The sequence below is a fragment of the Paramisgurnus dabryanus genome, chromosome 20, assembly GCF_030506205.2.
Source record: "Paramisgurnus dabryanus chromosome 20, PD_genome_1.1, whole genome shotgun sequence".
Lineage (NCBI taxonomy): Eukaryota > Metazoa > Chordata > Actinopteri > Cypriniformes > Cobitidae > Paramisgurnus > Paramisgurnus dabryanus.
The window spans coordinates 26,413,340-26,425,594 of NC_133356.1; the positions used below are offsets into that span (position 1 = coordinate 26,413,340).

The following is a 12,255-nucleotide window of genomic DNA, read 5'->3' on the forward strand; positions in this document are numbered from 1 at the left end:
TATTGTATCAATGCATTCTTTTGAATTCTGTAATTTTTGACAAAAATGTGTGAACAATGAGTGATGTGAACAAGCAGATATGTGAATTTTCGCAGTGACAATGACAAAGTTTTATTAACAATGTGTGTACTAAATTAAGACTTTTAATATATTTAACAATGATGGTATTTTTATGCATTCTGACTTATTAACACGGTATGTATAGATGACGTGTATTTATATTTGTTTCTAGGTCGCATGAGGCATTGAGGGGAAATCTGCAATCTGTTAAAGCAGTGATGTCATCTGGGATTCCGGAAAAATAACATGGGCGAATGTTCAAAGACCCATTTAGCATGGATTAAAGTTAAAAAAATTCTTCTGACTGAAATTTTTTTCAGGCCAAGTCATATTTCTTTAACCAAAACTTAATGTAGGCGAGACCAATAGCATTTTAAGGGTGTATTTTTTGCCATTAATTCCATATTAAAGTCGCCTGTGGCATATATAGGTGGCTGTAGTTTGCATGGCATTTAAGATGAAGGCGAAACAGCTAAATAACTCACTATATAAAAAGAAAACATGAATATCCCCACCTTTAATGAATCTTTTATTAATTATTTATTAATTGTAAATGTATTTATTTTAGCATTTACTAATAATTTTTTTAATCAAAGTTGAAACTGTTATCATTAGTGAATGCACCATGAACTACCATCAATTACTGTAAGGACATAAACAAGAATTAATAAATGCTTATATATTCTATATTTTTCATTGTTTTTTCAAGTTATATAATGCATTTACTAATGTGAACAAATACAACTTTTTCATATCATATTATTCAGTACACATAAACGAATAATCCAGGGTCTGTTCTGTTCACACAACAGCTTACAGTAACGTTATGTATGAATATAAACCCTGAACGTGTAACTCGAGTTAAACTAGTGTACAATTCGCACAGGATGCCTGTAACCATAGTGACAGTTGTTAATTGATGACTGTACCTTTATCAACAAATTATTATGTTACAATAGAGGCAGCGCTGATGTGCTATTTTATGGGCAATGGTTCTGCTGTTTCCTTTCTCCTAAGACCTAAATGGTCGTGTTTATATGAGGATACTTGCAAAAACGGGATTTTTGACGCATATTTGTATTTAAGCCCAATAAAGTGGCAAAAATACTCACAAGCTCAATGAGAAGCGAATGCGCGGCTTACGTGTTCAGCTCTGACACAGAAACAGCGAACGCATTTAACGTTAACACTGTTGTTTGTGTTTGTATGGCTTAATATCACTTGTTTATAAACTGCGGCGCTTAAATATATGTACAAATGTTACGTTTTTTGAGACCACACGCAAATGAAACTGCAAGAACCGACAGGTGGATGACATCAAAGTGCCGCGAGACCATTTCGGAAGCAGTCTCCTCTTATGATTCCTGAAAAAGCTCTCACAGGATGTGGATGTCATCTGCCTCTTGGTTCTTGTGGCGCCACATTAAGTTTACCCACAAGTTTAACAAACCCGTTGTATCAGCAACTGGCCTGATGAGCATAGCAGTCAAAAACGGGACGCGGGTGATCACGTACGTGAGAAATCATTTACCCCCAAAATACAGGACCCCTAATCGCAAAGACACGTAAATTACCTGGCGGTTTGGTTTTCTTATCCCACGAACTGAAAGGCTTGCCAATCTTCATCATTTCGCTAAGCCAAGTCAATCTCCATTGGTCTTTTACACCTTTATCAATCGCCAAAACATCGGAGCCTTTCTGCATTACAAGTTTGTCCATGCTATCTGAAATAAAGTTTTACCTCAGCTTAACGTGATACAGCCAGAAAACCCGGAGTGGATCCGGTGCGTAGTGATTACAGAACGCTTACAGTGGAGAGAGGAACGTGATTTGGCTCCACTCCAGGCTTTGATCACATCCAACTTTAAAAAAGGTGAATACACGTCGTCTTTATTAAAAGTGAATTTAATAATTTTGCAATTGACGGAAATCCGTCTAGCGACGGAAAACTTTAATCCATGCCATTTAGACATATGACAAGAATTTCTGTGCTGAATGAACTTGGTCAGGGTTTGTACAAGTTTTTGAAAGTTTTTTTCGACTACTGAATCTGTTTGTAAGCAGTGTAAGTGTAAGTACAGTGGAAGTCCTTATATGGGCACTTCTCCCCGGAATAGCGCACAAACACCAACCGAGAGCCGACATAAATTCAACGTCACCAAAAAAGTGATCTGTTGTTTGTAAGGGAATTTTAAGCTTGTTCTGCTTTCAGTGTTTCCCACAGGATTTTGAGGCGACTGTGGTGGTGATGACGTCACCTGCTTATTAGCATATATGTGACGTCATCATGTTGTGTTTGAGTTTGATCTAGGGTTGGCACCTGAAATATGTTTCACTTCTACTCTTTGATCTGTATCTGTATTTGATCTGTATTATATATCAAATTATATTTTAAGCTGAATTTAGCTGTTTTAAATGGTGAAATAAAAATGTAAATGGGAATCATGAATATTCTATTTGTGGGGGCCAGTGTTGATTCTGTGGTGGGCCACCACAAATAAATCAATGTATGGGAAACACTGTGCTTTCCAAAAACTCAGCATTACGAAAACAATGAATGTAGTTTGTTTTTCCGGGGTAGATGCGGAGTAGAAGTGCAAGAGTGTTTGTTTAACACTAGATTTCGTTAAAATGCGGAGATCCCAGTAATAAAACAACCGGGTCACGAGTCACAGGCGGTAAGTAAAACTGCATCAAATGTCTGTGTTTTGTTGGCAATCAGCCGTAAGTGCATATAATCTAAACAACACAAACATGTAGTGAATCATAAGTTATCCAGAGATAGTGGGATAATGTTTTGTGTGTCGCGTGTTCATGAATCAATCCGCTAGCAGCTGATCTTTAATAAATATATTTGCTTTCATATCTGGTATTATCTACTTATTAATTTTTTTCTTATTAACTAACTTCGTAGAAAGAGTAGCATAGATACTATTTTTCCAAAACATCACAAAAAAAATTCTTGAAATGTTTCAACTCAAACTTTCATACAGAATATCAAAAAAGAGCATACAACTCAACACTTAATGAGATTAAAGATTGACTACACAATTCTTAAACCTGACCCCTCCCCAAGGGCAAGACATTTAAAGCACCCAAGCGCATCTGAAGTCTGTAATTCTAAGAAGTTTCTGCTATCCCAGAATGCAGCGGTCTGGAGCCATGTGGTCAGGCGTCTGTTTATATTAACCTCTAATCTACTCTCCCTTGAGACAGGCCAAGAAATAGGCCATGGCAAGCATGTACGCACATACTCTTTCATGGAAGCGAAAGCCAAACATGGAAATGAGCAAATACTTTAATAAGCAGCTTCGATGCCTTTACTAGAAACTCCTCTATTGAGCATATAATCAATATAAATACAGGCAGGCATTAGTGGGAACATAACAGTTACAGACAAATCATATGGCTGTTCTGTTATTACTCTACAGATGGTTAGGATGAGGAAAGCTTTTTACATAGTCAGCATGTGGTCAGATTTTTAAAGATCTAAGAGCGGCAGTGTACACAGAAACCACAGGATCTACTGTATATGAGAGACAGTAAGCCTGTGACAGGGTCGCTGGAAACTAACCTTCTCCGCCGTGAGCTCTCGTATCACACTCATCTGTCCACGAAACTTAAAAAGCAGGGTCTCCAGGGCCATGTACTTCTCCTTCCACTCCCCTCCCGAGCATTCATCGCCCTCTGCCATCCTGTCACCCCTCACGCCCTGCTGTTAGATACACACACAGCATGACACAAACACAACACAAATTAAATCTATAGCGTTATTTCTTTTGAATGTATATCACATTTTATATGACAGGACTGTTGAATGCTTCATTCTGATTGGCTGACAAACGTTCTCAGGGTGTGCATTATTTTTCAGTAATGCACACCTACAGTATGAAGTAGTTCCAGGCTTGTCGACTGTATTAAAGTTCCAAATCACTATACCTAGTTTACCTCAAATAATGGATTTATTTAATTTCAACAAATAAAGCATAAATGCTGTATGTATGGTAGCGAAATTGTGGTTGTTCGAGTGCATCCTGGCTCTGTATAATGGTTGAAGTGTTTGAGGCCTGGACAAACTGACCACCACTATAAAAACAAACACTTCCAGCCAGCACTGATGCACTATCACACTTTTCCATTGTAAAAACTGTAATTATGAAAAACACGTTAAGTGATATAAATCAGATGTAGGAGGAAAATCTTAAAACTTTCTCTTAAAACTTCTCGTGCAACCAGCATTATAAGCTCTCATTATAGCACTGGCACAGACACATGGAGAATGCAAACATGTGTTGAGCTTTATAAGGTTGTTGTGGTAAACAAGAGTGAAGGGTTGAGTCACAACCAACCTGAATAATCACATCTTACTGCATAACCTATATAATGTAGATAACAAATTGTGTACAAGGACCTGTACGCATATGCAAAATGTAACACATTGCAAATGTTAAATTATTCTTCATTATTTGAACGTTTTTTATAGTGGAGACAAAACAAAATACCTAAATAAAGGTATCGTCGGTAATGGCTATTAATCTAATCATAAATTATTTATTTGAATTATTATTTAAAGTTAACATAATTAATATTTTATCTTTATGTAGCATGTTTAGGTTGACTTGTGTTCCTCTTCCCTAGTTATAGTTCAACGTCTGGTATAATATCAATGGTTATTATCAATATAGACTATATTACAATAATATTATTACAGTGGGCTGGGTTGTACGAAATAAACACAGTGTGAATGGAAATTGGACTGAGAGCCTGACCAAAACCCCCATCTGAGCCCACTTTCAGAGGTAGTGTCAATATAAATATTTTCACCTGCTGAAGTTTATTGCTCCTTTTATAAAAATATGTGTAAGATTAACACTGTTAAAGAGAACAAGCTGTTTCACCAGGGTTTAATTATGAATTATATCTAATGTCCAGATTAAACTATAAAAAAACTGTAGATATCGTTTAATTCCAATGAATACAACACAATAAATAAATCATTGTCAACCAGAAAAGTTCAGATATATTAAATCAGATATTTAAAAGATCGGTTTAATAGATCGAATATACTTTTTTCATTCATTTTAACAGGGAGGCTTCAAACAATATTTACAATGTATGTATTTTCTAAGTATTTATTTCAATACAAAACACTTTCAAATACATAGAAACGTACATTTTTATGGTTTATATACATGTTTTATTACTTTAACCAAGAAACCAACTAACTAGACTAACTAACTAAGTTTTTGACAAAAGTAAATAAATATTCTTACCCGGCGATGAATGTTATAATTGCGGTAGATGCTACTGGTGTCACACCATAATAAAAATAATATTTCGCGTTGTCCAATTCGCTGTTACCCTAATGTAATATAAAATCAAGCGCGTGTCCAGCTCAAAGTTTTCACTTCAGCATCTTACGGTCTGTGGAAATGGGCGGAGTCAGGGGAGTCACTTGTGAGCGTGTAAAAAATCAGGTTTGAACGGTGTTCGCCTTCATGCAGAGCTGCGCAGACTGTTTATCCTATGACATCAAAGAACTGCGAAATCGATTAGAATGTGTTGCTCTCGCGATACTTTGATGTCATTTGCAGATAAATTTGCGCAGCGCCGCATGACGTAGAGCACATCATATGGTGGGACGTTTACAGAGACCAATGACGCGAAGTGATTTACGTCGCTGTAAGACCAATCACACTTCGTAAATATTGGTATTCGCCCAATTATCGTTGTGTAGGGCGGGCTTTTAGATTGACTCCGGAATTGACGTGTTACACGTGTGTATTTGGTTCTGTGAAAGTGTTGCTGTCTGCATGTATCGTTTAACGGTTTCACGGATGCTTGCTTTGTCATAAAGGTACACCAATATATTTTTATATAATTAAGTGTCTTTATAAATATTTTGCCTATTTTTTTAAGAACAACGTGGATTCGTAAAAGTTGAAATAAGTAGCATTAACGTTAGCTAGCCGGTTTACACATAACTCTCAATACTATTGTTGTTATGCTGTTAAGATTACGTCATGGTTGTGAAGAAGAAAGTACCTAAAGTGCAGGCTATAGTCTTGGATGATGCCAGGTTAAAGAGTCTGATGGGTAAGTTAAGTGTCAGTGTTATTGTCTTATTTTCTATAATAGTGTATTTGTTTCTCATGTGATGTGTTTCTGTCTCTCAGATGCTCTATCTGTTGTGGGTGATAGGACATCCACACATCTTGCTCAGGTTCTCAAAGACAGTCTGTCCTCCTCTGAGCCTGTAGAGCAGATCCAGCTCATCTCTAAGGTCAGTGGATACCTGCATCATATTAAACTGCTCACTACATTCAACCTGACCTTCTGTGTATTACATAAAACATGGTTCCTAATCTTTAATATGTACAGCATCAAGTATCCCACAGTCTTAACTTTTATTGATTTGCAAAACCAATTGAAAAGATTAGATTTCTTTATTTGTCATTGCATGTCACATACAAGGAAATAAGTGTGCATTTTATGAAAGTAAGCCTATACATGCAACATTTACACACAGTACATACAATATAGCACAAAAATAAACGAAAGTCTGTACATTAAACCTTCAAATGTTCTTGAAGTATTGCTCATTTATGATATTGAATGTTGTTTGTGTTGATGTGTGCAGGCAGGATCCATGCTGGAGCAGTTGGGAGAGGATGATGAGTCTCCTACAGGTCCTTTACTGCAAGCTTGCTTAAACACACTGACGTTCTTATACATCACACTGCCAGTCAAGAATCCACTGAAGAGAGCCGTAGCAAGGTTTGAAACATCAACATTTATTCATCATGTGTTAGCAGTGATATTGTGAATCAGTTCCCATTTATTATGTGATGGGTCTTGTTGTCCAGGTTGATAAAGAAATAATTGGGTAAAGTTGACACACATTTTATTCTAGTAAATATTTCTCAAGGTGGATTTAAAACCAACATTAAAAACACTTCTAATAAAAACACATTTGTCTTATTCAACTCCAAAACGTTAATTTACTATGTTGTAGCATTTCTCATACATCTGTTTACTAAGGGTTAAAGAGAAACTTTTCAGGACAATAAATAGTCCTATTTTCAAATACTTTTTCAAAGAAACATGTATTATGTTGTTGGAATAGTTTTACCACAAACAAACAACACAGAAAGGACACTGCAAAATAAAGACATGACACAATGATTTGCTTTTTAAGTAATTATATTTATTTATAAATATAGGGCCAGATATTTCTATGTTAGTATAAAGATATTATAAAGTGTATAATTAATATATTATTAATGTATAATAAATAGCATAATATATAAATAATATAAAGTATATAAATATTATATAATATTAGGTTTATATTTTAGTACAGAATCAATATTTTATTAATATATTAGTTTAGTAATAGTATAATCAATGTATAATACATTATAAAGTATCAATATTACAATTATATATTATAAAGCTTATATAGATAGATAGATAGATAGATAGATAGATAGATAGATAGATAGATAGATAGATAGATAGATATAGAGATAAATAGATATAGAGATATAGAGATATATATAGATATATAGATATAGATATTAGTTTTAATATTAGCTTTATATATTAGTATATAATTACAATATGATTAATATATAGTATACTAGTGTAATAATAGTATAATTAATATATAATACATAATAAAGTATCTTTATTACAAATATATTATATTAGCTTTGTATATTAGCTTTGAATATTAGCTTTCTATTTAGTATAAAGCTATATTATAAAGTGTATAATTAATATAGTAGTAATATATAATTTTTGTATAATTAATAAAACACAAATTATTATATTATAAATGTGTATATATTATAAAGATATATAAAATTAGCTTTATATATTAGTATATAATTACAATATGATTAATATATAATATAGTAGTGTAATAATAGTATAATTAATATAATAACCCCAAAACGTTAATTTACTATGTTGTAGCATTTCTCATACATCTGTTTACTAAGGGTTAAAGAGAAACTTTTCAGGACAATAAATAGTCCTATTTTCAAATACTTTTTCAAAGAAACATGTATTATGTTGTTGGAATTTTAGTTTTACCACAAACAAACAACACAGAAAGGAAGGACACTGCAAAATAAAGACATGACACAATGATTTGCTTTTTAAGTAATTATATTTATTTATAAATATAGGGCCAGATATTTCTATGTTAGTATAAAGCTATATTATAAAGTATATAATTAATATTTTATTAATGTATAATAAATAGCATAATATATAAATAATATAAAGTATATAAAGATTATATAATATTAGGTTTATATATTAGTACAGAATTAATATTTTATTAATGTATAATAAATAGCATAATATATAAATAATATAAAGTATATAAAGATGATATAATATTAGGTTTATATATTAGTACAGAATTAATATTTTATTAATTTGTAATATATTAGTGTAGTAATAGTATATTCAATGTATAATACATTATAAAGTATTTATATTATAAATATATATTATAAAGCTATAATATTAGTTTTATATAAATTTGTATATTTATATATTAGCTTTAATATTAGCTTTATATATTAATTTTAATATTAGCTTTATATATTCGTATATAATTACAATATGAATAATATAATATATTAGTGTAATAATAGTATAATTCATATATAATACATAGGTATCTATTCGCTTTCTATTTAGTATAAAGCTATATTATAAAGTGTATAATTAATATTGTAGTAATATATAAATGTTAGTATCATTAATAAAACATATAAAGTATTTATATTATAAATGTGTATATTATAAAGATATATAATATTAGCTTTATATATGTATATATTTACATATTTATTTTAGTATAGCTTTAATATTAGTTTCATATATAAGTACATAATTATAATATTATTAATATATGTTAGTGTAGTAATAGTATAATCAATGTATAATTCATTATAAATTATCTATATTATAAATGTATATTATAAAGCTATAATATTAGTTTTATGTATATTCATATATTAGCTTTATATTTTAGCTTTAATGTAGCTTTAATATTAGCTTTCTATTTAGTATAAAGCTATATTATAAAGTGTATAATTAATATAGTAGTAATATATTAGTATAAGATATAGTATAATTAAGATAAAATATATATTGTAAATACTATATCTATATCTATAATTATATAAAATATTCCAGAGGAAAGTACTGCTGATGAAATGAGCAGTGCTGGAGTTTAGTTGTCAGCTGCTTGTAAAGCTGATCTGGAGACAGCAGAGGTAACTGGATCTTAAACTCAAGGCAAAACTGTGAAATCTCAAAAACATGAAGGCAGAGGAACCGGAAACCGAGAAGAAAAAGCACAGCAACGCTACAGCCATGAACCACAGGACCTGCAAACCAGTCAATAAAACAACACAAGAGATGAACAAGACTTCCCAACGATGATGACAGATGAATATGAAAGCTGCAGACCACCAGCCGAAACAACCTGCAAAGGACAAAACCTGAACCCGAAACAACCTGCAGACCACCAGCCGAAACAACCTGCAAATGACAAAACCTGAACCCGAAACAACCTGCAGACCACCAGCTGAAAAAAACCTGCAAAGGACAAAACCTGAACCCGAAACAACCTGCAGACCACCAGCTGAAAAAAACCTGCAAAAGACAAAACCTGAACCCGAAACATCCTGCAGACCACCAGCCGAAACATCCTGCAAAAGACAAAACCTGAACCCGAAACAACCTGCAGACCACCAGCCGAAACAACCTGCAAAGGACAAAACCTGAACCCGAAACAACCTGCAGACCACCAGCCGAAAAAAACCTGCAAAAGACAAAACCTGAACCCGAAACATCCTGCAGACCACCAGCCGAAACAACCTGCAAAAGACAAAACCTGAACTCGAAAAATCCGGCAGACCACCAGCCGAAACAACCTGCAAAAGACAAAACCTGAACCGGACACAACCTGCAGACCACCAGCTGAAACAACCTGCAACAATCAAGAAACCAGAAACACAAGGACCAGAAACACAAGACTCTCAAAAAGCCATGACATGAAACACAACAAAGATTAACAAGACCAGGATCACAAACTCATTAAAATGGGACCATACCTCATGTAAATTATTATAAAATCTATAGTGATACATTTTACACAATTTTCAAAAAATAATGAAAAACATTGCTGAAATTCTTATACTTATGTTACGTATTTACAATATTTACAGCAGTAGTTTTAGGTGTGACTGATCTGTGTGTTTATAAATCACACATTGATTCAGTACCTCTTGGGAGAAGGCTCTCCACTGATGTCCACTTTGATGCGAGGAGGAGCAGCTCCTGGTGTGGAGAAGATCTCTCTGATGCGGATGGATCCATCAGCCTGCTCTTCCTCACAAAAGCTGGGACGGTTGAGTGCTTCCCACAGGCGCTGCTTGATCCTCAGACCCAGATCCAGGCTGTAGGGACGAAGCCGACCAGAAGGGAACCGGAGGAGGGGATCCACTGTGGAGTGGTAGATGTCCTTAAAAGTAAGGGAGGGAAACGATAAATCATGTGAATTGCTTGCTATGCTTCTTAGTGAATTATGACGAAAGGCGGCTACATCCAAAACCAGAGGGCACTTTTATACAGAAACTCAATATGCACCACAGAAGAAATACCATTTAAAACACAGCTCCAGGAATTGACTACAAGCTAATTTATATCGCTTCTCTTCAAAACTTTGAGGTATTTTTATGATAATAAAGAATATTTATAATGACTATGTTTGACAAGTGCTGCTTTTTATATAAACAACTTAAACAGTGATTTTAGATTGATAAGGTCTGATCAAAGAGCCGTAGTACATGAAATAGCTATGCATAATATTGCCTCTGCATTTCAGTATCAATACCGGACAAGCTTTATTAGTGTGTATTGCGATTTATTGTTACACTCTTACCTGAAAGTCCTCCACGGTGCGGCCGTTGATGAAGAGAGGTTCCTCTGGTGCCGTGTCCGTGGATGGTGCTGAGACCGGAGGCCTGAAAAGTGCTGGACAAAGGTCAGGAATAACAGCGGTGTTGTGCATGTACCTGTCCTCCAGCCTCTGGTGGTCCTCCTGCAGCTCAGCATCTCTCTTCCTCTTCTTCGGTGGCTGAACGGCTCTGGAGATGCAGCTGTAGGTGTGGTCCAACCCGGTCACATCCGCCATCACTGGGAGGTCCGCTACCTTCGACACCCTCGACCTGGAAACACTCAACTGGCCTACACAGTAGTCATCCAAAAATGTTGAACGAACTCGTGTCCTTCGGAGGCCATACTCACCTGTGAAGGTCCTCATCGTGCTCGTCATCATGAAGATATCAACAAGATTCAGAAGCAGCAGAAAATCTCTTTAGAAATCTGTGTGTGTATCAAGATATAAAGAGTGAGAATTTTGTTTTGAATTTGGTTTCTACAACTGATGTCAGACGTATGACATAAAACACCAATCAACCAATCACGTGGCTGCTTGAAATGCTCTGTTAATTTCAAATATACGCTGAGGTCCACTGATGTAATGCAGAGTCTTTAAATGTAAACAATATTCAATTAAAGCTGTCATTGTACAGAAAAGACTACTTTATCTTTTATTTCTTGTAATTTTAGTGAATATTTAAAAGGGTTTTCTACTTCCAATAAAATTTTCTCTTTCAGTTGCACATTTATTTATTAAATAAAAGTTTCATAAATCTTTATACATAAAAAATGTAACATTAAAATATATATAAAATAGAACACATTAAGGGAATTATTTATACATAAAAAAAAATGTATAATCAAATTTTTTCTTCACAATAGTGCAATAGCTAGCAGTCCAGATTGGCTACAGGAGCAGACTGTTGGGTGTCTATCTGAGTGCCTGTCTGCCTCATTCATCGTGAGCACAGATCAATATCCTCACCTGACGGATTGCATCACTTCCTGTCTGGATCGCTTTCCCATTGGTATGTTAGTGCTGGTATTATAATTAATTATTCAATTGTGTCATTATATCAGTTGTTAATTATGTTCTGTTTTGCAGGTGAGAAATGCATTCATCGTTTGCTAACAGAAGGTTTGTATTAAATCATTAACACATTAATGGCATAAAAGTTATTGTCTTGCATGTCATTTCTGAACCAATGGTTTTCTGGTTTTCAT

General features: G+C 34.0%; 2 protein-coding genes across 3 annotated transcripts in view; one reads left to right on the forward strand and one right to left on the reverse strand.

Moving 5' to 3' along the window:
* plekhh2 (pleckstrin homology domain containing, family H (with MyTH4 domain) member 2) overlaps positions 1–5,473 on the reverse strand; it is a 50,962-nt gene extending 45,489 nt beyond the window's left edge. The window contains exons 1-2 of the mRNA XM_065297335.2: positions 5,334–5,473; positions 3,635–3,775 (exon numbers count right to left, since the gene is read on the reverse strand). Of these exons, the coding sequence (XP_065153407.1) occupies positions 3,635–3,754 (120 nt within the window). The 5' untranslated portion in view covers positions 3,755–3,775; positions 5,334–5,473. The remainder of the gene's footprint in view (positions 1–3,634; positions 3,776–5,333) is intronic.
* A 355-nt stretch (positions 5,474–5,828) lies between these two features.
* The window catches only part of thada (THADA armadillo repeat containing), a 106,859-nt gene continuing 100,432 nt past the window's right edge, over positions 5,829–12,255 (forward strand). For both annotated transcript variants that reach the window (XM_065297337.2, XM_065297336.2), the window contains exons 1-6: positions 5,829–5,917; positions 6,076–6,156; positions 6,237–6,343; positions 6,701–6,837; positions 11,914–12,059; positions 12,137–12,169. In XM_065297337.2, coding sequence (XP_065153409.1) covers positions 6,084–6,156; positions 6,237–6,343; positions 6,701–6,837; positions 11,914–12,059; positions 12,137–12,169 — 496 coding nt within the window. In that variant the 5' untranslated portion in view covers positions 5,829–5,917; positions 6,076–6,083. The remainder of the gene's footprint in view (positions 5,918–6,075; positions 6,157–6,236; positions 6,344–6,700; positions 6,838–11,913; positions 12,060–12,136; positions 12,170–12,255) is intronic.